The sequence below is a fragment of the Crocodylus siamensis genome, chromosome 8, assembly GCF_052110815.1.
Source record: "Crocodylus siamensis isolate JL-2025a chromosome 8, ASM5211081v1, whole genome shotgun sequence".
Taxonomy (NCBI): Eukaryota; Metazoa; Chordata; order Crocodylia; family Crocodylidae; genus Crocodylus; species Crocodylus siamensis.
In genome coordinates, this window is record NC_143402.1 from 40,218,259 (window position 1) to 40,243,667 (window position 25,409).

The 25,409-nt window shown below is 47.5% G+C and overlaps 1 protein-coding gene across 2 annotated transcripts in view; it reads right to left on the bottom strand.

Moving 5' to 3' along the window:
* LOC149858312 (gamma-aminobutyric acid receptor subunit gamma-4) overlaps window positions 1-25,409 on the bottom strand; it is a 130,525-nt gene that overhangs the window by 33,917 nt on the left and 71,199 nt on the right. For both annotated transcript variants that reach the window (XM_090060338.1, XM_090060337.1), the window contains 2 exons: window positions 18,423-18,643; window positions 17,281-17,363 (listed from right to left, as the gene is read on the bottom strand). In XM_090060338.1, coding sequence (XP_089916464.1) covers window positions 17,281-17,363; window positions 18,423-18,643 — 304 coding nt within the window. The remainder of the gene's footprint in view (window positions 1-17,280; window positions 17,364-18,422; window positions 18,644-25,409) is intronic.

Consider the following 25,409-nt stretch of genomic DNA (forward strand, 5'->3'; position numbering starts at 1 on the left):
TATTGTTCTTGGAGAATTAAAAACACAGGTCAGCACTCAGGTGTATTGGAATGATTGTAAGTAGGGCTGTGCAAAATGGCACTGTTCCATTTCGACTTGCATTTCAACATTTTGATGGAACAGCGTTTTGTTTTGAATTTAATTTCAATTCAAAACTGCTGTTCCATTTCGTTTCATTAAAAGAGTTTCGCTGTTTTGATGCTGTTTCGATGTTTTGCCCACAGGCTATAATGGGGAAGCATAAAATAGCCTATAACTTTGTCATTTCTTGTCTGATTTGGATGAAACTTGTAGGGATGGTGGTGCTGGTGCCATCACCGGCAGCCCTGTCCCCAGCCAAGGTGTCCCTGAGAAAAAGGTGCAACTTGTGTGTCACACAGTGGATGCCAACAAACTTGGCATCACAGACCGGCTGACCATATTGGCCCCATTGTTGGTGACCATGAACCCGTGAGTGAGCTTGCCTTGCCCAGTGAGCCACCCCTGCACCAAGAGGTTCATGGCCCCCATGATCTCAGTTGCTGTATGGGACTCATCCATCAGCTCAGCTTGAAGAAGAGCCGACCGATGGCCTGACAGGTCACTCCAGTGCCCTGTGAGGGAGAGGCAGGCATGATCGCCACCCCAGCTGCTCCAGATGTCTGAAGTGAAGTGTAAGGCTACCTGCAGGCGTGCCTTGCACAGCTCCTCCCTCAAGTACTCCCTGAATGCCTCATACAGGGAGGGCACCACCATCCTACTGAAGGTGGTGCACATGGGCACTTGGTATGATTGGGTCACGAGCTCCATGAGTCACCTGAACCTGGTTGCTCAACTAATGAGAAGTGCTGGTCATTGACAGCAAGCATCTCCCCAATGCTCTGGGTGATCTCACTGGCCCTTGCAATGCACCCACTTTCTAAAGTCTGCCTTTCCCCCACTGTTCCAGGGTGGCCTGCCTCTGCTTTAGGGGAATGGGGGTTTTGGAGTGAGAGGGGGACTTATGTTTGGGCACACTCCCACTGGTTCCAGGCTGAAAAGGAGCAAGGGCAAGGGAGTGGTGCCTGCAAAGATGCATCAGCAATCCCCACGGTACTCATATGTTTTGTTCCCTTGTCCTGGCTGGTTTTTGATTGGTAGTCCAGGCAGATAGTGTATGTGGGATCATCTGCCAGATAAAAATGATCCCAGACCACACTACCCACTCACTTCTGGGGTGTGGGTTCATGTGTGGATGCTGCTGCATTTTCCTCCTCATCAGAAGGCAGAGGCACAGCAAGAGGAGGAACAGACTCAGTTGAGACACTTGCCTCCACCTGTACTTCAACCTCCTTTGAAGTGCCTTTTGGGGAAGGAGACCTGGCTCTAGGGGAAACTTGAGAGGTGTTGAGCACAAACTCAAATGATTCCCCTTCCTTCCCTAGAATTTCCCTTGCTGGGGAACTGAGATCCAGATCCAGTGCCAGCTCTTCCTCTGGCACTGGAAGGCTCAGCATGGGAAGTGAAATAGGGGTGGAGTAGGCTGCCGTGCTGGTGCTTGTTGTTGTCGTCATGGTGGTGGTGGTGGATTATAGCTGGTGCACATGGAGGGGATGCAGTCTCGGGCACAGGCAGTGGCACTGGCACTGTTCCCCCTCTTTGCTGTTTGTAGGAGCCTCATCCCTTCCAGCTGGAGGAAAAAGGCTGAGTCTCAGTTCGGTGTGTGTGTCGGGGGGACTTACAGCTCTCCTTCTACCCCCTCCTCTGTCCCTCCATGAAGGATAGCTACCTGCCTTTCCACCATGCTTTACGGTGTGTTTCATGTCTTCCTTTTCTACAAATATATAAATGTTTTTGCAGTCCTATATACATTTAAAAATGAAGGTATGGTGCATTAAAGAAATGTATGAAACCAATAGAAATAGGACTTTCTTGCTATATAAATTCAAAACTGAAAGTGTGGTGCAGTGAAGAAATGTATGAAACCAATAAAAATAGGACTTTCTCCCTATATAAATTCAATAACGTAGGTGTGGTGCAGTAAAAAACAATATAAATATATCTTTCTCCCTATATAAATAAAAAATGTAGGTTTGGTGCAAAAAATTAATGTATAAAAACAAATATAAATGTATTTTTCTTCCTATATAAGTTCTATAATATAGGATGTATGCTGCAAAGCTTTAAATGTATAGAAATAAAATTTAAATGCATTTCCCTTCCTATATACATTAAATTCTATAGTAACCCTATCCAATATAAGTATAAAATTCAAAAGAATACATCAATGAATATTAGAATAAAATAAAAGTGCCTAGAAGAAAAAGGTGTTCTGAAATCCCTCTTGCTAGGCTAGCAAGTAGGGAATCCTTTACAAGATAAGTGCTGTTAGTCATAGTTGTCTGATGCTGAGCTGCTGGAACACACAGCTCAGTAAGTGACACTGTGGTGGCGAGAAGCCCCTGCAGGCATTGGGAATGCCAGGGACAACCCCCAGAGTTTCCAAAGGGGAAAAGAGATCCTTCCACACCCTGGGAAACCAACAGTACAGACAGGTGGGGACAGAGCAGGAACCGCACAAGCCAGCATTCTACTGGCTCTTCAAGTGGCTGCTTCCCAGGAGGGGTGGCAGCCAGCTGATTGCAGCAGCTGATGCCACCATCTCGGGAAGTTTAAAAACCCTGCCAGAAGCTGACATGGGGGGAGAAGCTGGCTGGGAGAGCGCTGGTTGAAGGGGAGCTCCAGGCTCGAGAATCCGAGACTCTGCAGGCACGGCTCCATGGCAGTTGAGTGGGAGCAGTGGCTGGCAGCAAGCTGGGGATGGATTGTTCCCAGCCTCTTCTCATTAAAGAAAACCAGGCAGGCACTCCTTTCAGAGAGGACACCTGTCATTTGAGGCTCAGACCCTGAGGATAGGGGGTCAGAGCTATCGGAGCAAATCTACATCTGGATGACAAACTGGAGCATTGCTATCTACATTGGACACCACATTGATGTCAAGGGGTAGACATCACGTCAGGGCACAGACCTTTATACCCAAATGGTTGGCTTGTGGATGAGGTGTAGGGGAGGTGGAGCCCAAAGGAACACCACAACGCACCTGTAAGTACCCTGTCCTGGGACAAAAAGGGAAAGCAAGACACCATGGAACCCTCTCCTTCTTATACACACCATCAAGATGTGGCAGGAAAGTTGAGGGAACCCCGACCTTGGGGGAGGAGACATACCTATAGTGCTGACTCATAGCATGACAGTGGTGATTGGCCGGGAACTTGGCTCCCACTGTAGCGGATCAGTGATCCTGACCTGGGCAGAGTCAACCATTCAGCTGCTGGCTGTAGCCCACATCAAACTTCTGACATAAGCCATCCAGGCGATCAGACAAGTGCTAGAAATACAGTAGCTACAAGGTGTGGCAGGAAGCCATCTTTGTTTCTCCCCAAAATCTATGCCCTGTGACAATTTGATTAGGAAGGGCCCAGAAGAGGAGACACATCTTTACCCTATCTCTTTAGGTAACCTGAGATGGACACATTCCTGAGGGAGGGGTGAAACCTGCTCCTTCTGCCTATGTGACTAGTATCAGCTACCTGGGTGAGGGGCTTCTACCTCATGGGCTAGAGTCTGCCCGGCAACTAGTGATGTATTTCAAATTGGCTGGCCAACAGCCAACAGGTGCTGGCCTCCATTGGACCAGGTGAACGAGGTCACAGGGCCTATATAAGTTAAGACTGCCCAGGAGGAGGGGGCAGCAGCCATGCGGGGAACTCAGATTTAGAGAGGAGTTTACCATCTGAAACTGGCTCTCTCCCCCATAACTCATGAGCTAGGAATGGCCTGCCTCCAGAGGGAATCTCTAACAGCCTCTGGATGATGCTTGTGAGTTAGCTACTTGAGATCTGATTAGATACATAGCTGGCTTTCCTTTTTGGCCACCGACTTGGGGAAGTGCCCCAAGTGCTTGTACTGGGTCAAGTACCCGTAGGACTATTAGGCCTGTGTTTCCCTGAGGACACAGGGCTGAGAGAATCCCTTCTTGGCGTGGTGGCAGCTTACATTACCCCCAGGCTAGCGAGTGTGCTCCAGGAAGGGGGTCAGCCAGATGCGAGGCACCCCTAGGGAGGCACCCGGAGCCTGGAAGGTGGTTGGGCACAGTGAGGTGGGTGGCACAACGCAGGAGCCCCCCATACTGGCCCACCACACAGGGCAACCACCAACAAGAATGCATGCAGTGGAATGCAGCCTTGTTCAAGATGCCGCAGATGATGTGTGATGATAACTCTGAGGTGTTCAAGAGGACAGCCCTACAGATGGGGTTGGACCATACTCAGTGGGCTCATTAGTTGGGCACCCTAGTGGTGGACAAGGCCCAGGAAGCATATCAGGCACTGTCAAGGGAAGAGGCCTTCAATTATGACATGGTGACGGCAGCAATCCTATACAGGCTTAAGATTTTACCCGAGAGCTACAGACAGGTCTTCCGAGCATGGAAGGCAAAAGACATCAAGAGGCCTCGTAGCTTACTCCAGTACCTACAAGACACGTTGAATAAGTGGCTCCTCATGACCCAGTACACCTGAGATATGGTCAAAGACCAGGTTCTTTTGGAACAATTCCTTTGGGACTGTCACAGGGGAGCTACACAGAACAGACCCCGAGGGGCCAAAGGGGAACCCTGGGACCCAAAACACGACCAGGAAGATGAGGGGAGCAAGAAAGAAACGGTGATTCCCTTACCTGCAGCTGACGCCGTGGCAAGACCGGAGGAGGCAGCTGGACCTGCGCGGCTGATTAGCCGCATCTTTTTGAAACTGCAGCCAGCTGCAGTTAATCATGATCGGAGCTGGCACGGGAGAATAAAAAGCAACCAAAGGAAGGAAGACAGGGAGGAGAGTAGGAGTGGAGCCACAAGTGGAGGTGCCCTTGGAGCCCCGCTCAGAGGCGAGGAGGAGGCCAACAAACTGCCACGAGGCAAGAGGCTCCCCTGAAGCTGCCGGAGGGAGAATGCCAGTGAGGAGGCGGTGGATGCCCTTATTTGCAACAGTGGAGCCGGGTGCGAGGATCCAGGGACACCAGGTGAAGAGACCGACGGAGGAGGCAGTCCCAAGGAGAGGGAGATGAGAGACGACCTTGCAATCCAGGTGGGATTGGCATGGATTTGGGAAGGCTCCTGGAGCCCATCCTGGCGGGGAGCGGAGAGCTTGAGCAGCGAGAGGGGCCGCAGGAAGCAAGCACCTACCAGGCTGAGCCACTCGGCGAGGGACTGAGTAAGGTGGAATTGGAGGGACCAGGAGTAGTCCCGTGCGGCACTCCAGGAGTATATCAGCTGGACTGAGGGGTGCCTTAGAAAGGGTTAATAGGGAGAGGAATTCTCCAGGCCAGGGAGCCCAATCTTTGTTCGTAACCAGGGAGTCTTACTGGTAGTGTTTTCCTTTAGTTTCATTTTTCTGTTGCCCACTTTTGGAGGGGTAGGGAGGAAGCCTGAGAAGGGTCTCAGAGCCAGCCTGGTTCAGGGTCAGGATAGACCTTCAGATCTGTAACAGAGTGCCCTTACAACACGAGAAGAGGATTGGGCCTGGAAACAACAGCATCCCGGCGAGGCTGGGTATTAGGGTGAGGTGTAGGGGAGGTTGGAGCCTCGCAGAAGACCACAGCCCCAAGAGTCCTGACTCTGGATAGGCCCTAGTAGTTGACCCCACCACTGAAATTATGAGAAAAGTCGTGGCAGGTGAGATTGGGGTGAGGGCTACCCCAGGGCAATATATCCGGGCTATACAACACCAGGGATGAAGCGGCAGGCAAGCTCACACACCCAAAGCCGAGCAGCACGGGACTGGATATTTGAAGCCTGCCAGGTGCAGGGACCTAGAGGAAGACACCCAGATATGGGTGAGACAACACCAACCACAGAACAGTGAAGAGGCCCTCCACCTCACTGAGGCTTTCTCCATCTCGGAGAATGAGTGTAGTCATGGACGAGGCTTCTGGGCCCCAACCGGGAGCATGACCCAGGAAGAGAAGAAAAGGATAGAGCCCCAGAAGGGCCCACCCAGAGGGTTGTTGTCTGCTATCATTGTGCCGGACCAGCCTTATTGCAAGGGAGGGTGGGCTGGGCTTCTGTAAGCTAAGTCGAGGCTTGGCTCCACCTCCCAGCCCTAGAGATAAGCCAAGGGAAGCTGAATGGGGTAGGCCCATGGATCGTAGTTTTGGTGCTGCCCTACAGGAGGAAGGCTGGGAATGACCAGTAGTGATGGCTATGATCAATGGCTGGGCAGTACGAGCTACCCTGGACACAGGGTGTTCACAGTCCTTACTCTGAGCAGATCTAGAACTGAAAGCAGGTGTGAGGGAGGCCGGACCCCTGGTTATGACCTGCATCTTGGGTGGTGAAATGTGCTTCTGGAGTTGCTATCTCCTGTTGAGAGTAATGGAGTTTCAAGGAGAACTAAGGGTAGGACTGGCCCTGGCATTGGCATGTGAAATGGTCCTGGGCTAAGAATGTGGACCTATTTACATGGTGCTAGAATGAGTAAGAGCAACAGAAGATGAAAGAAAGCAATTATGCAGAGGGGAGGGCTGGGCAGGGGAAACATCCTCCCAGCAGGACGTACTTGTGCAGGGCGGTATAGACATAGATCAGGAGGCCAGTGGAATGCAATTTTGTCAAGCACAGCAGGAAGATCTGGAGCTGCAACAGTTGGTCACCGAGGACCCAGGTGAAGGGACATTCAGGAGTGCCTACTATTATAAGGTAACAGGGGATCTGCTGTATTGGATCCAGAGGGGTCAGGAGGGGATTGCAGAGAGATGCCAGCTGCTGGTCCTGGCCCCATTCCACCGGCAAATTTGGAGGCTGACACACGACTCCCTGTTAGGGGCTCATCTAGGGTGCAACAAGACCAGGGCAAGACTGGTCCATGATTTCTTCTGGCCCCGGCTGCAAGATGATATGGATAGGTGGGGTGCAGCATGTCCCAAGTGTCAGAGAGCCCAGGAGTGGAGACCTCAGAGGGCCCCCTTGCAACCCATGCTGGTGATTGAGATGCCCTTCTCCCGCATAGTGCTGGATATCATGGGACCCCTGCCAAAGTCTCATGGGGGGTACCAATATGTATTAGTCTTGGTGGACTATGCAACACATTTTCCAGAAGCAGTTCCACTTAGATCAATCACAGCTACTCAAGTGGCTGAAGAGCTGTTAAAGTGAATTGCCCATGTGGGAATCCCCCATGAAATACTAACTGACCAGAGGACTAACTTTATGCTGGGAGTAATGAAAGTGCTATGCAGCACCCTGGGCATCAACCATCTGAAGATGTCCATTTATCACCCCCAGACCAATGGGTTAGTAGAAAGACTCAACGAGACCATCAAGAGGATGCTCAGGAGATGTGAACAAGAAGACCCACGTAGGTGGGACACATTATTAACTCCACTATTCGCTCTGTGGGATACTCCTCAAGAGTCTATGCAATTCTTGCCCTTTCAGCTGGTGTACAAACACAACATAAGGGGTCTCCTAAAAATTATTAGACAAGAGTGGGAGAGGCCAGTGAGGCCAGAGGTTATGGTGGAAAGGTATAGACAGGAATTGCAAAAGTGTATTAACAAGACTCAGCGAATTGCCTGTCAGAATCTCCAGGGAGCTCAAGAATGTCAAAAGACCCAGTATGATCAGAGAAGGAAGTCTAGAACATTCCAACTGGATGATATGGTACTAGTATCACTTCCAGCTTTGATAAGGAAGCAACTCTCCATGTGGCAAGGCCCCTTTGAAGTGACCTGGCAAGTGTGTCCGGTAGATTATGAAGTACTCAAACCCGGACACCACCAAACACACCAGATCTACCATGTCAACCTCCTCAAAGAGTGGAGGACACAGCAGGGCTAGATGGCACAACACAAGGAGGCAGAAGAAGAGCTAGGACCTCCTTGCCTGGAGCTGGAGGATGGAATAACTCTTGGGGTGCAAGATCAGCTTGGGAAAGACTTAGACGCTGGGCAATGATGGGTTCTGGAGGAGATGGTAGAAGTCTTCTGGGATGTATTCCAAAAGACCCTGGGGTGGGCCCAAGAAGTAGAACATGAAATCAGGATGCTGCTGAGTGCCCTAGTCACGGAGTGGTGGAGGCCTATACCACATCGATTACAACAAGAAATACAGCAGAAAATAGTAAAGGTACAAAGGTAAGGGATTATCTGGCCTTCTCAGAGCCCCTGACACAGTCCAATAGTACCAGTAGCCAAACCCGATGGGTCACTCCACCTGTGCATAGACTACCGGAAATTGAATGCACTGGAGACCTTTGACAGTTTCCCCATGCCCCATATCTCCCACCTAGTGGAGAAGATCGGGGAAGCAAGGTATTGACCTAGTCAAAGGGTATTAGTAAATCCCAATGAGACACACAGATTGTGCCAAAACAGCCTGTGGAATGCCCTGGGGCCTATTTGAGTTTTTACGAATGCCCTTCAGGCTTAACAGAGCTGCAGCCACATTCCAGAGCCTTATGGATTCCCTGCTGGTACTACACACAGCCTATGCTGCCGCTTACATCGATGGCATAATCGTCTTTACCACAGATTGGCCATGGCATCTGGAGGCCCTGAGGGATGTCCTGGGAGAAGTCAAAGCGGCTGCAATGACAGCCAACCCCAAGAAATGTAAATTGGCTGGAAAAGAGACCAAGTATCTGGGGTTTTGCGTGGGCCAGGGAACCATCTGACCCCTCAAAGACAAAGTGGTGGTGATACACCACTTTCAGGAACCGTGTAACTGTTGCCAACTGCGGTCCTTCCTAGGGCTTATTAATTGCTATCAACGATCTATGCTGCACTTTGTGGAGCTTGCCACACCCCTCACTGATGCACTCCAAGGAAGGGGATCAAGGGGCTTTACAGTGGACAGCTGAAATTACAAAGAGCTTTGAGAATCTGAAGGAGGTTATGTGTCAAGATGTAGTAGTACCCCAGACTTTTCTACCCCTTTTATCTTACAGACCAATGCATCTAGTAGTGCCTTGGGGGTGGTCCTGCTACAATGATGGGGGGAAGATGAGCAACCAGTCGCATTTGCAAGCTGTCAGTTTAACTTAGCAGAAACCAGGTATGCTACAATGCAGAAACCAGGTATGCTACAATAGAAAAGGAGTGCCTGTCTATATGCTGGGTGGTAGAATGTTTTAAATATTATCTGATGGGCTGGGAGTTCCTGGTAGTAATGGATCATGCCCCAAACCCCATACAGAGAACACCCATATAACCTACTGGGCACTTGCTCTGCAACCTCTTAAGTTCACAGTCGGGCATCACCCCGGTAAAGATAACCTTGTGGTGGATTTCCTCTCCAGATATATCACTCCAGATGTGCCAGCTGAGGAGGCGCACCAAGTACACCAGAAGCAGCACCAGACAACTCAGGATGTACAGCAAGATACCAAGACACCACAAGGCAGCTTAAGAGGAGAGGGCTGTAGTGGCAAGAAGCCCCCACAGGCACCAGGAAGACTGGGGATAACCCCCAGAGTTCCTGAAGGGGAAAAGAGACCCCCCCGCACCCTGGGCAGGGACAGAGCAGGAGCCGCGCGAGCCGGCATTCCGCTGGCTCTTCAAGCAGCTGCTTCCAAGGTGGGGCGGCAGCCAGATGACTGCAGCAGCTGATGCTGCCACCATGGGAAGTTTAAAAACACTGTTGGAAGCCGGCATGGGGGTAGAAGCCAGCCAGGAAACCACTGGTCAGAGGGGAGCTCCAGGCTTCAGGAGTGGAGACTCCACAGGCATGGTCCCGCAGCAGTTGAGTGGGAGCAGCGGCTTGCAGCAAGCTGGGGACAAATTGTTCCCAGCCTCTTCTCATTAAAGAAAACCAGGCAGGTGTTCCTCTCGGAGAGGATGCCTGCCATCTGAGGCTCAGACCCTGAGGACAGGGGGTCGGGGCTACCGGAGCAAATCTTCATCCAGACAACAAACTGGAGCATCGCCATCTATGCTGGACCTCACGGTCAAGGGGTAGACACCACATCAGGATGTAAACCTGCGTACCCAAATGGCTGGCATGTGGTGGGGGAGGTGGAACCCTGAGGAACACCACAACGCACCCGTGAGTATCCTGCCCCTTGAGGACAAAAGGGGAAAGGAAGACACCATTGAACCCCCTCTTTCTTATATACACAATCAAGACATAGCAGGAGAGTTGAGAGAACCCCGACCTTGGGGGAGGACCCATACATATAGTGCCAACTCACGGCATGACAGACTCCAACTCAGAGAGCAGGGCAGTTCAAACAATGCTGCCTTTTATGCTGTTTTTGCACCCCTGCCCCAGAGCACTGGGATTGGAAGGGACCTCAGGGAAGGATGACACTCACTGGCCAGCTACACAGTCAATAATGAGAGTAGTCCTTCCCCCACTCTTCCCCCTCCCTCTCCTTACTTTTTCTTTCCCTGCAGGCAAGCCCAGCTTCAGCTTTGAAACATTTTGAAACTTTTGAAACTCAAAATTGGCCTCATTTCATTTCAAGCTTATTTCAAAGCCCTCTGTTTCATTTCAATTTCATTGTTTCAAGTTCAAAATGAACCGAAACAGCATTGAAATGAAACGGTTGGCGAAATTTCACACAGCCTTAATTGCAAGGGCAGAAGGTGAAATATTATGTGACTTTTACATGTGCTCTGGGGGTGAGGGGTTGGCACTTCAATTAGTATTATAGTATCATAGTGCTTAGGGCTGGAAGGGACCTAAACAGATCATCAGGTCTGACCCCCTGTCCCGGTCATATCACCCCAGCCAAATATCTGTCCAGCTTCCTCTTGAAGGCCCCCAAGCTAGGAGAGAGTACCACCTCACTTGGGAGCCCACTCCAGAGCCTGGCAGCCCTAACTGTAAAGTAATGTCTCCTGATGTCCAGCCTGAACCTTCTCTCTAACAATTTGTGGACATTATTCCTAGTAACCCCATGTGGTGCCCGGGGGAACAGATCCTCCAATTTCTTCTGGTCCCCATGGTGAGTTTGTAAATGGCCACCAGATCCCATCTCAGCCTTCTCTTGTGGATTCTGAATAGGTTCAGACCCTTTAGCCTCTCTTCATAGGGCCTGCTATGCTGTCCCTTGACCATGCAAGTGGCCCTCCTCTGGATATTCTCAATGCTAGCCACATCCCTCTTGAAGTCCGGTGCCCAGAACTGGAGTACCCAGTACTCCAACTGTGGCCTGACCAATGCAGCACAGAGGGGAAGGATCACCTCCCTGGACCTGCTTGTGATGCATCTGTAGATGCACGACAAGGTGCGGCTGGCCTTACCGACTGCTTCCTCGCATTGGCAGCTCATTTCATCCTGGAGTCAACAATGACTCTAAGATCTCTTTCTGCCACTGTGTTAACAAGAAGGGTGTTCCCCAGTTTATAGATGTGTTGCTGGTTCCTTCTCCCTAGATGCAGCACCTTACACTTGTCTGTGTTGAATTCCATCCTATTCTCATCTGCCTACCTCTGTAATTTGTCTAGATCTAGCTGTATTCTGTCCCCCTCCTCCAGAGTGCCCACCTTGCCCCACAACTTGGTGTCGTCAATGAATTTGGACAGTGTCCATTCCACACCCACATTCAGATCGCTGATAAAGACGTTGAACAGTACAGGCTGCTGGGGGACTCCAATGCCCACACCCCTCCAGGTCAAAAATGACCCGTCCACCACCACTCTCTGGATGTGACCATCTAACCAATTTGCCACCCATCTGACTGTATAGGTATCAATGTCGCAGTCACCTAGTTTTTTTAAGAGAATCTGGTGGGGAACCATGTCAAAGGCCTTCTTAAAGTTCAGGAAGATGACATCTACCCTGACACCCTTTTCCAGGGACTTTGTGACCTGATCATAAAAAGAAATCAGGTTAGTCAGGGAGTATCTGCCCTCAATGAACCCTGAGCTGCTTTAGTTAAAGCGGCACTGCACATTGTGTGTCAGTGTCCCTTCAATTAAAAATGGTGGTGGGGGTGCTTGAGGTAAAGCTCATTTGACAAGTTTAGTTGAAGTGCCCCTGCCACAATTTTTAAACTCAGGGAAGCTGATACATGTGATGCAGAAGGCTGCTGAAGTGCAGTAATTACCACACTCCAGCAGACTTGATTAATTAAGTCTGCTCCAATGGGCTGGAATTCCAGCATCTTGGAGCAACCTCTGCACTCATGTATAGGTGCCCTTAGGTGCTGCAGGTCAGGTATAAGACCTTGTGAAGCAATTACAACAGGTGCTAGGTGCACCTACACATGCTTTAATTCACTTTAGATAATACTCATTAAATCTAGTACCTCTGTTGTGTGGTACTAGGAAAATGCACATGAGCCTAGCTTAATGCACATTAACTAAAGAGCATGCTTTTATATGATTCTTTAATGTGCATTAAAATAGGCTAATGTGCATTAAAGCATAGATTCTAAGAAGTATCAGCAGAGCTATATTGGCTTAAGAATGGACACAGAAGTGTCTGTAATGAGATGTAGTAGCAGGACTGCATGGGGGAAGCCCAAACAAAGCCAGAGCAATTCATTCATTGCTCTTATTCATGCCTAAATTCAGTAAGAAAATTAACCTCTCCTGACATAGCAGGTAATGTTTTCAGAATCAGCAGAAAACGCTTGAAAGCCTGGGCTTCCCTTTGCTCTTCTTTCCTGCCTGAGGTAGGACATGGACTCATTCTTTCTATCTGTTACTGAGTTTCTCAGCATAGGTCCCTGTGCCTGGATCCTTGCCGTAGTATCAGCCCATTCCTATGTGATTGGAGAATGGCGCCTGTGAGCTGTAGCTGCTCTATGTTAGCTTTAGACACTGCTGCAGCTTTACAGATGGCAGGCAATGGTGTCACACAAACTCTTCCAATGAGTTTGCCATTGCTGCCTCTGTGTTGCCCAGCATGCGAGCTCCAGGCGGGCAGCAGTGGGGGGGTGGTTCTTTCCCCTGTGCAGGGCAGCTGCTGCCACCATGGCACAGCCCCGACCGGCAAGCATAGAGCTGCCCGGGGTCCTTCCCTGCCCTTCCCCCCCGCCCCCTTACCTGAGTTTCCAGCACCAGTGTAGCCACATGGTCCCAGGCCATAAGCCCCTGCTGGGGCTTAAGAATGGACACAAAAGTGTCCATGGGGTGGCTGGGCCAGACAGGCCCTGCTGTTGCAAGAGCCTACCAGGGCCTGTCCTGGGTCCTACTACCCACAGGCTGTAGGTTGCCAACTCCTGCCTAATTCTGTATCCTTATAGAGCCAAAAATGCAGGGTTCATTGGGCCAGGAATAGGAAGCTCAGGAGGATATGTCTCTGTAGTTGTTTTAGCTATCAGGTAGCTGTAGAGTTTGTGGTTTTGATCTGTTTGCTCTGTGGTTGTTTCTAGGTTTATTTTTATTCAAGTAAGGATTCTTTATTGTAAAACTTTTGGTTGTTAACCACCTAAGCCTGGTGCTTAATACAGTTCTGCTGGAGATAGTGTATATTCCCATCTGACAACAGATAATTGCATCTAGATTTCCTTCTGCCTTGGTGACTTGCTTGAGAGCATTCAAACCTACATCCTCATCCTCAAAGGATAATGCTTTAGCCATTGGGTATAGGATAAGCTAACTGTCTGTTATGGGGAGGAATGTGCTCTTATTGATGCTGTGCTAGTGTACACTTTTCATGAGAGGTTGGAGTTTTCCTCAGTACAAGGAAATCGTGAAACCAAGGCCTCCCATTTTCTGTCTGAAGCCTCTGAAGTGATTCAAGCGCATGTACTGTATGGAAAGGTCCCAGACAGATTCAAATACAACTTTAGTTTTCTTTTCCGGATTTGTTAATGCTTTGTTTCTTTTCTTATAATCAAACATTCTTCTTTTGATTTTTCTTGCGGGAAATTAGCTTCAATTTCCAGCTCATCAGGCAGTTCCACAGCATCAGTAAAGACACTTGCAAATCTCTTATCAGGACAATAGTTTGCAAAGAAACCTTTGAAGCTTTTAGCTGATGCATAGTATAGCTGGTACGTAATTCAGCTTCATGACATATATTCTTTGCCATGTTGACTTCATAAAGTCATTCTGGGCTAAAATTCCATGCAGCACAAGAAGTTGTAGCTGTAGATTTTGAGCCAGAGATTTCATGTTGCATTGAGTTTTGAGTTCTGTGTGTTCCTTTAGGATTTAAAATATGTAACTGGCAGTAAAAATTAAATTTTTATTGACTTCTGAAACTTGGTGCAAAAATACTCAGATCAATTCAGTGTTCCCATCTTGTTTCAAATAAGGGTTTTGGAAATGGGTTGGTCACACATGGAGGCGTTTGACCCACTGTTGTAGTGAGGCTGCAAATAAGTGATACCTTGAATCACTTAAGAAATGCAACAGTTCCAATGCATCAATTTGTGCCATTATTTTAAAAAAGACTGCAAAACATTTTCCCTGATTCTCTCCTGTGCACTGGTTTGTCTTTCATATCTGTCGCATTGACATAGCTTTGTCTTCTCAAACCAGTTAGTTCTTTTAATTGTTCAAAGGGAGCCTCTGTCATTGCAGTCCCCATGGAATCTGTCACATTCAGAAATCCAGCTCAGTGTTCTTTGATCATGACATTGGCTTTTCTTGCCTCAGTTGCCTCTTCTGCAGAAACAACTCTAATTATCATTGGTATCTGCTCTTGATTGTTAATATCTTGGGTGCAGTCCAACATAATAGAATAATACATGCCAACTTTCCAGGCAGAAGTAATTTCCTTTTTGACCATGTTCCTCAGAAAGTGATTAAATTTATTTTGAATATTTTTGCCCAAATGATGATGATGAATTTCCTTCAAGGCAATTCACTGGGGATGTTCTTTCATCACAAGATAATATTTCCCAAGCAACTGCACAGATTTAAAAAGTTTGCTATAGTAGAATGAATAGAATTTTCCACTGAACTAAGGTTCCATGCAGCCTGATCCTTTTCAAAATAACTAGTTAATGAACCATCAGATAATTTATCAATTGAATGATTTTACTTCAGTCTGATTTCTAAGTCTCCTCACATATAATGGTTGTTCATATGTGCTACTTATTTCTTGTGTCTCATTCTAAGAGGCCAAGTCTTTTAACAATCTCAAATATAATTCTAGGCTAAAGCAAAAACTCCAGATAAACAACTTGTAGCAAAAGTAATAAACACTCAGTTGAAGTGGAATAGAGATGCCACTGGTGTGAAAAATGGAAAGTTGTGCCTTTTCTTCCATTACCATCTAAAGGAACATTCTAACAATTTGTTTGCACCGACCCAGCACTCACAAGCAAAAAGGGACCTCTGTTATTGACTACTGCAATTTGTCAGGGTCGTTCAGCACATCTTTCAGCTGCCTCACCAATAACATTTGCTCCTGGTTCTCTTTTTTTCAGACCTATTAGAAGAAATAAAACTGTCTTTGTTGAGGAGATTATTTTCAGAAGTAGGAGCACTGGCACTTTGGTGGGATGAACATTCATTAGTAGAAAATTCTGATGAAGCAAAATACTTGATTTCAGAAATCCTAAAAGGCTTGACTTTGCTTTACATTATTGGCTTCTCTAGCAGGCTTTTTCCACTTTCTCATTAGGTTAGGCAGCCACATACTTATCCTAGCCTTAAAGCTGGATGCCAGGGTCTGAGCAGTGTTTCTAGGAGGGTAGAAGTACTGGTTTTGCCATAGGAGTGGCATGCTTATAGGTCAGTCCTAAATGAACTGGAACCAGACCTTGAAGTATGAGATGGGGATTTACTACAAACAAAAATGTTCCTTAGGAACAGCCTCTTGAGTTCTACCTTGTATCAAAATGAAATAATCTGTATCTGCAGTTAGCCCCTTCATTACAGATGACCTGAAACTCTAACGAGGGGTTAGTGGGGTGTCTTTTTCCCTCAGCAGTTCTATCATTGACCTCCATTTCCTCATGGGAAATGCCCCCTGACTGACATGCAAAATACACTTCCCTGTGTGGGGCAAGCAATACTTATGACACCCAATCTAGTCAGACTGCTTTAAAAGGGATGCTTTTTTCTTCATCCGGAATTAACCCATGGGTGTGTTTGATGTCAGCTGGTATGGCTCATAAACCACCTGGAAACAGTTTGCTGTTGAGTAAAATTCTTTAGTCTCATCTATGCTGGAGTTAGTCCAAATTTCATCAGTGGCTACACTGACCAGGATGGCTGTGCTGAAAGCTTTGAAGAGTCCTGACTTATTTTCAGCAAGACAGTGCACTTTGGTGCTTAGAGAAGGTTAGCTTGTTATAGTAGGGGCAGTACCTGGTAGGCTGGGGGAGCTACAATCAATGCAGCAACAATACAATCAATCCACCAACATTGTGGTGTTGGTACCGGTGATCAGAGAGAGTTCTCATTTGGAAAAAGGAAGCACAGTGTCTGCAGGCTGCTGAAGTGGCTTCTTCTCCTGGTCTTGAATTTATTTACAAAATGAAATGTCAAACCTATTTTAGGCAGGGATCTTGATACCTATATGATAGCCCCTCAGGGGAGAAGATGCAGAATCTTGTTTCTGACAGCTCAGAGCCAAAAAGACTGAATTTTAGCAGGGCAGAAAGGCAGGCTGGGGATAATCAAGTTCTGAAGATCACAACTGATTTAACCTCTGTCTCCTCCCCCCCGCCCTGAAGTTGGGAATCTCTTGCTAAGACATGGCACATAAGTTATTGTAGGCCAGTGAATAGGCACCATCACTGCTGTCTGCTCTGGAGAACAACAATCAAACAGGGAGTGAGTGCTAGTGTCTCTGACCAGCTCTGTAACGTTTGTGCCACTCTGGTAGTAAAAAGAGATAGAACGTGACCTCATCTTCCCTCATGGGGAGGAGGAGCTCCCCAGGCTTGGCGAAGCCTCCAGTGGGCTATCACAGCCAGCCCACCATCACCTCACAGGTCCTGGGGCAGAAAGGAAAACAAATGGTATGGCTAAGGTGGACTGTTATCCAGCAGATGGTCCAGTGAGGACCATTACCAGATGCTTTTGGTTAAAAAGTTGTATCAACCTTTAAATCTATTCCAGGGCTGGTTCCATAATCACAGAGCATAACCTGCTCCTTATTGACGTCTCTGTCTCTCCCCAGTCTCCCAAACACTGAGCAGAAACTCAGTGTAGCAGAGAATGTAGCCCTGAATTATTTACTTATTCCAAGGAGCAGAAGGATGCACTGGATGGGACACAGGGCTGAACAGGAGCCCAGCACTAGAGAAATGGAGGGACTGAATTGTCATGTACCTGAACAGAATCTGATGCCCCTGGAAGATGGTTTGGGCTGGTTGAGTTTCATCCCTAAACCATATTCAAGAGGCTGATACTCACAACTGGAGAAAACCAGGGGGCAGGAGTGAGTGTCCATTGGAAAATTCTGCAGCTGGAGAAGACATTCAGCCTCTATAGTCAGCCTGGAAAAGACAGAAAGACTTAGCATTAATGCAGAGGATTTTGACTTCAAACACAGCTGTATAATAGCTACATGTTCTGAAGAAACAAGTTGTCCTTAAAAGATGCCAGTTCAATGCAATAAAAACTGTTTGTGGGAAAGGGTCCATTTCAGCACTCATTTGAAAATGCATTTAAAAAGTCTCAGAATGGTTAAAATGTGCAATTTGATATATTCAAGATAAACATTTCCAATTTTCTGGCTCAACATTTATTTTATTCAGATACATAAATGTTGTAATAAAAACACCCCAAGTCAATTCAAAATATTGTGAAATGATTGTGAATTTTTTGAGGGACCTAAACCATTAAAAAATTATTTGCTTGGAACTTTTTTGAGATTCTGATCTTTAGTCTTGATTCAAGAGAGATTTCTTTTATTTTTTAGAATTTTTCATAGTACTTGAAGTCACCCATGGATCCAGGAAGGGGGAAGGGAAGGGCAACACCCCACTTTGGTTAAGCAGTGCATGCAGTGAGCTCTGGGCTCACTGCTTGGTCAGCAGGGGCTCCTGCCAGAGCTGTGCATGAGCAGTGAGCTCTGAGCTCACCAGCTGATTGGGGCTGTGCCTGACCAGAGCTCCTACTTTCACATGGTTCCAGAGCCAGGCTTAATGCTGCTGCTTTTTGCCTTTTCCCTTCCTCCCCCTTTCACTGAAGTCAGCAGCAGAGGAAAGGAGACAGAACCTACCCCTTAGTCCAGAACTGTGAAAAAACCAAGGGCTCTTGCCAGACCCTGCACCAGGAGCTCACATGCAGCACAGCTAAAGGGTATGGGAGGATGACCAGGCCACTACAACCCCTCTGGATCCACCCTTGCTTACAACCCATTTCCCATTTGGTTCTACTGTGTAACTGTAGGAGCTGTCTCATCAAGATGCCACACCATCACATCTGCTGTTGGCAGGACAGCAGCTGGGAACCTCCCATCCCATGACTCAAATTATCAACTCTTCTTTTTTTTTAACAGTGCAGCCACAAAGGTCTGGTGTCATAGGTTAGCTGCTGAGCCCCAGAAGTACCTGAGTGTGTAGAGCACTTTGCCATCATTCCAGATCCTGAGCAGCTGATTGGGTGTGGTTATCCAGTGAGAGTCAGCTCGCTTGGAGTTCCTGAAAAATGTGTCTGGGATCCAGATGCGGCTCACCATGTTGGTATTCAGAGTGAGGGCTTTGAGGGTGCTGTTAAAGCGAAGGCGCCGGTCATACCATGTCTGAGCAAAGAAGATATCAATGGTGTATTCCTGTAAGAGAGACAGCACAGCATGCCCTGTTAAGATTAATTAAATTAATCCCACCATAGGCATGCAGTGTTGCCTTTGATCTGCATGCTGTCCCATCACTGTGGTTCTAATGAGCTAAGGAGATGCTTAGTTCAGTTCTTGGCCTTTCTCTGGAGATTGTCAAGGAAGGTGCTAGCTAGTTCCAGACAGCAAGGTGCATACTTATTATGTGGACCCTTTTCCAGTAGGAACTGGATCAAGACCTTCAAACCCATTTTACACCAGCCTGTAAGACTGGAAAGGTTTTTGGCCACTGAATACAGTTCCTTTCTGATTCTGCTATTGCTCCACTCCAGTACAATCCTAAACCCATGCAGGGTCTCTCTCCTCTGGTGATTCATCTCAGTGGAATTTTTATGCTTGCATTGTTTCCTCCCCCCTGCTTTCCCAGCTGCTGGCTTGCAGTTGGCTTCCTGAAAAGCATCATTACAATGGAAATTCAGTGCAGGGGAGTTCCCTTGAAAAGTGTGCTCTCTTTTAGGGGCAGGGGAGGGCAGTGCTGGACAGGCTGCTTCATTTTCATCTGAAGTGGAGCCTATGCTCTGTTGTCAGCTAACCAGTGATGAATGATGTTATAGAGGTGGACATGCCCCTTCTAAGAGTGCAAGATTGTGCAAAAATATGCAGTGGCAGAATTATTAAGTGTGATAAATCCCTCTGTCCTGGCCACACACAGATGAGCTGAGGTGAGGGCAGTAAAGTCATCACGTAGGTTGTACTTAGGTTCAGTGTTACAGGTTGGCTTAAACCTCACTGAAACTTTGGGTGAGAAACCCACCATTCACTTGCAGTCGCAATGAGAAGGCACTGATTTCTCTAACTTCAAAAACCAGGTACTGATGCTGCCCAAAACAGAGGAACGCACCAGTCCACTCAGGAATGTTTATGATATGGTGGCTTTGGTTGGCTATTACCATATCCTGGCAGAGGAGAAGTGTGTCTGGTTGGATGAGAGGAAGGTAAGATTGAGAAGCGGGGAGATAGAGCTCACAGACAAACAGAGAAGAACGCTTCAGCACAGCCTGAACAAGCTTGGTTGAAAGCACTTGAGTGATTTGATTCTTCCCATGCAAGGGGATGGTGTGGGGAGCAGAACATTCTATTTTTTGGTAAACACACGGAGGAAGCATGCCTGACATACCCACCTCCACCTCCAATTTCTCCTCCTAATGGTAACAATCAACAAAACCAAAACTGCCCCACTGCTTGGGTCTAAAGGTGCTAAATACAGTTCAAGGATCAGGTTTGGGATCAAACAGTATATGCTGCTAGATATTCTGAAAAATTCAAAGGTAGATTTTCAAGTGGCCAAGGTCCAACTGCTCACATCATGGCCTGTACAACCAAAAGTTCAGGAAAGCAGACTGCACACAGGCCTGAATGCTTTCCAGAATCTGGCCTCCTGTTGTCAGCATGGAAGCTTCCTAAGGGCTCCTTAATTTAATCTGCTTTTAGCTGACACTGAGCAAACCTGGGTAGCTTATTTCCAGGGAAGAATGGATCAGATGAGTTTGGTCCCGCTGCCTCTTGCTAAGCAATCCATGGGGAGATGTTCATATTTTACAAATATATCTATTGTTCAAAAGGATCTGAGACAAGTGCGTTCTAAGCAATGGGGACTGCACCAGTGACTCCTTGTGACTCTTCCTATTCATAATTTGCTGTTTGCTCTGTGTGATTGGTCATTTAAACCATGCTGTTTAGAAGCAGTTAGGCATGTTTACCTACCAAATTTACCTACCAAATTCCCTGCCACTGCTGGTGGACGTAGGGGCCCAAGATCCACAGACAGGACCTGTAGTCTCTCTTGCTCTCTTCCTGGGGCGTATCGTAGTTTTGGGGTTCTTTGACTTTTAATAGCCTAAGTTTGTTATCAGCTGTTAGGGGGTGCTGTGTGACTTGCAGTATGTATATTCAGGAGGACACAGACTAGATGTTCTTGGATCCTTTTTGACTGACTGGCTGTTGCTTGGTTGTCTGTGATGACAGGGAAATGTACTCAGTGCCCAGGTGGTCCTTCTAGTAATGGGTTCCTGTATTGTACATCTTCACTGGGTGAATTTCAGTTTCCCCAAGGAATTGCTGAGAGAAAATCTTGTAAACTCTAAGATTACATATATGAATACATAGTCACACAAAGTACACCCAACCCTTTCTTTTCATGCAAACAGAATTTGACACATACATGTGCACTAGGGCTGTGCAAAATTTCGCTGGCTGTTTCATTTCGACACTGTTTCAACAAGTTTCGAGCTCAAAACAGCGACATCTAAATGAAACAAAGGGCTTTGAAACAGACTTGAAACAAAATGAGGGTAGTCAAAACATTTTGAAACTTTTGAAATGTTTTGTGTTTCGCTGGGCTTGCCTGCAGGGAAAGAGAAAGTAAGGAGAGAGAGAGGGAAGAAGGGGGAAGGACTGCTATGATATCGACTGTGTAGCTGGCCAGTGACTGTGATCCTTCCCTGAGGTCCCTTCCAATCCCAGTGCTCTGGGGGAGGGATGGAAGAATAGCATAAAAAGCAGCATTGTTTGAACTGGCCTACTTTCTGCCTTGGCGTCAGTTACTATGCTATCTTCCAGAAGCTCAGCAGCATTAGACTACAAAGACTACTACCACTGACTTCCTACTTGCTAGCCTAGCAAGTGGGATTCCTCAATACCTTTTGATTTCTTTCTATACCCTTTTATTTTATTATTATATTTATTGATTGTTTTTCTTCAGTTTCATAATTATATTGCATATTATAACATAGAATTTATATAGGAAAATACAGGTATACATTTATATATTTTTATAAAGACACGACACTATGAAACACACCAGGAAGTGTGCTGGAAAGCCAGCTGGAAAGCCTTCGGGGAGGGGTGGAAGAGGAGATAGAGGGAGAGCTGTAAGTTCCACCCCCTTCCCCCAAACTGAGATGCAGCCTCTTTGCTACAACAAGTAGGCATGAGACTGCCAATAGTTCTACAAGCAGCAAGGAAAGGGGAGCAGTGCCAGAACCAGTGCCACAGCCTGTGCCTGCATCTCTTGCAAGAGTACCAGCCATAACCACCCCACCACCACTATGACAACACGCAGCAGCACCAGCATGAGACTCTCTTCCACCCCCACTTCACTTCCCATCCTGAGCCTTCCAGTGCCAGAGGAAGAGCTGGATCTGGATCTGAGTGCCCTAGCAAGGGAAATTCTGGGGAAGGAGGGGGAATCATCTGAGTCTGTACTCCACACTCTTCAAGCTTCCCCTAGAGCCTGGTCTTCCTTCCCAGAAGGCACTTCAGAGGAGGCTCAGGTAGAGGTTGAGGAGGCAAGTGGCTCAACTGAGTCCATTCCTCCTGTTGCTGTGCCTCTTCCTCTCAAGGAGGGGGAAATGGCAGTATCCACACATGCACCTGCACCCCAGAAGTGAGCGGGTAGTGTGTTCTGGAATTATTTTGAGCTGGCAGATGGTCCCATGTATGCGATCTGCCTATACCGTCATGCCAAAACCAGCCAGGTCAAGGGAACAAAACATATGAGCACCATGGAGATTCTGCTGCACCTCTGCAGGCACCGCTCCCTTGCCCTTGCTCCTACTCAGCCTGGCACCAGCAGGAGTATGCCCAAAGGGAAGTTCCCCTCTCGCTCCAAAGCTCCCCCCAAGGCAGAGTCAGGCCACCCTGGAACAGTGGGGGATGGTGGACAGAAAGGGGGCCCATTGCAAGGGTGAGCGAGATCACTCAGAGCACTAGGGAGAGGCTTGCTGTGGATGGCCAGCCCTTCTCCTTAGTTGATCAGCCAGGGTTCAGGCAGCTCATGGTGCCTGTGGCCCTATCATATCAAGTGCCCACATACACCACCTTCAGAAGGATGCCCTCCTTGTATGAGACATGTAAGGAATACTTGAGGGAGGAGTTACACAAGGCAGGTCTGCAGGTGGCCCTACATTTCACCTTGGACATCTGGAGCAGCTGGGGTAGAGAACATACATAGCTCTCCGTCACAGGGCACTGGTGCAACCAGTCAGGCCGTCGGTGGGCTCTCCTTCAAGCCAAGGTGATGGATGAGTCCCATACAGCAACCGAGATCATGGGGGCCATGAATCATTTGGTGCAGGGTTGGTTCATTGGGCAGAGTGATCTCACCTGTGGGTTCATGGTAACTGACAATGAGGCCGATATGGTCAAGGTGGTCTGTGGCACACAAGTTCCACCTTATAGTTGGGCAGGGCTCCCAGTGGTGGTGCCAGCAGCACCAACAAGCTCATTTCCAAATGCAGGAAGGTGGCAGGCTACCATCTCCCAGATCTTGGTGGTCCTCAAGCCCTTCCTTGTGGCCAACAAGACCTTCAGTCCTATGTCAAGCTGAGGAAACACCTGCAGTTGGTGTGTGTGTGTGTGCTGTTCCTGGACAGAAGGAATAGTAAAGAAGCCAGAGAATGGCACAGCCCTAATGTGCACCTGCTTGTGGAAAGCCCAGGGATGTTCTTAAAGCATATTTGCATGTTTTATTTGAAAAATTGCTTGCAGATACATTTTTGGCTGCATTGGCTTGGCTCTCATTGGAAGTGGGAATAAATTGGTAGGGCATGCTTCAAGGCAGGTGTCACAGGCAGTGCTAAGGATATTGTATCCATCTGCAATTTGGGACAAGACTTCCCCATGCCTTAGTTTCCCCACCTGGAAAATGTATTTTTATAAAATATCACTATTAGAATAATGTATGAGGGGAGGTGTTCATTAACAATACAAAAAAATTAGGTCACTTGAGGAAAGGCACTAACAGATTACTGTGAGAGTTAAATATCAGTCCATCTGCCTGGCGCATATTTAGTCCTTCTCTTTCTCTCCCTCCTCCCCCCGCTTTACTCATTCTGTCTCTCTCTCACTCTCTTTCTCTGTCTCCTCACTCACAGACAGACATGCATGCATGCTTATACACACTCCAATACTGCTTCAGGTGGAAAAGAATCATGCCTAGCAAAATAAAACCCCTCCCACCAGTAACTGCAAAGATGGGTGCCCTGAAAGTCCTGGCAAGCTCAGATACTATGACACGTAGTTCTTTATTTAGAAATCATGTGGTTTAAGATCTGATTTACCCATCCAATGCTGCCCCACGACCCTGCCATCTACACTCAATCAGTTTCATCACTGGGAGCGGCATTTATACTACTCTACTGTGTTTCATCAGGCATTTTTCTCGCACAAATGTTGTGGATGATAGCAGAGGCCTGATTCCAGAGGGATGGCAATGTAAGCTTTATTCACATAGCAGGGAATGGATATTAGAGAAGAGGGGTAGAGAGGAGGGTTGAGGCTGCCTCCCAGCATTTACCAGTGCAATTAACATGTGTGTGCATGGCTTTGAATGTGCAGATTTCTTTTGTATGGCACAAACCATGTCTCCTCATTGCATATGCATGAAGTGGTAATTGAGCTTGGTGACCAATTTTATTTCAGGCCACAAGACTGCATTTGGAATAGCTATCATGTCATCTGAGATCCATATGGTGTGGTCTGTATCCACTGCTCAGAAAAAAAGTATACACAATGCTTAATACCATGGAGAGCCTCAGTGAATCACATAACAACCAGGAAATGCAAGGAAGAAGATAAAATGTTGTCCATAAGCAGCCTTACACTGTATTAGAGAATCACGCTGGCAATGTGTAGGTTTAGTAGAGAGGATACTTTCCTTTTAAAATAACTTATTTTCCAAAAAAATTACCCTGCCGAGCTAAAATTTCCTATGCTGCATCTAACTGTAGAAGTGAATGTGTATACATGGAAATATTATCATTCCAAAAGCAATTTATTTGGCCAGTTATCTGAATGCAAAAAGAACCCAGCTTTCATTTATTATTTTTGCTGGCTTTCTGTTCTTCCTCGCAACCTCCCCTGGTCCTCTGCTGGAGAACCTTCTGGTCTGTATGAGCTCCTTCCTGCCTTGTGCCTCACTGAAGTCCCTCTTCAGACACATTTGCTGACTTCTTTTCTCTCTGCAGAGCCCTGGGAATGCAGTTCTGAAGGGTAAGTGCTTCAAGCTTGGACCAGGAACCAGGAATTCCAATTCAGGGGAGGGCTAGGGAATGTTCACACTGTGACAGCAAACAGCTCACTCCCCTCACCAAAGTAATACACTCCACTCATCTGCTCTGTATGCATTCCCTGAGAGCTGGGTAGGAATTGCACTGGCATTCTGTATGCATCAGTGCTGGAAATGAGTGTGTTGTGGAGATTTGCTGGCAATGTGCTCAAGACCTGGGTTTCCAGTGTGCTCAAGAGTAATGGTTTGGGGTTCTTAGTTTAAAGCCTGGGGTTGACATGTACTGAGCTCCCAATGAGTGGGGTGCAGACACACCCCTGGAGATCCTAAATTGGTGTCACCTATCACTTCCTTCTGATCCCTTGTAAGTTACACCAAAACTGTCACTCGCTTATCAGACTGTAACTTTCTTCCCTATTGCTAGGGATCTATTCTATTTGTGATTGTGCATTTTTTTGCAGAAACTTTAATAAACACTGGTTTCTGCAAAGCTCATGAAAATGGTGATTCCTGTGATTTTGGTATGGAATCACCAAGAAAAAAAACTTACCAAAAATTAAATGCTGGCTCCCCAGTGCAATCTGGTGGTCTTCAGGTCCACTGCAGTCCGGTCTCACAGCATGAAAGGGAGTTGCTGGCAGAAGGAGAACTGCAAAGGTGGTGGCCGCCCCCTCCTCCAGCCCCTGCTGCTGACTG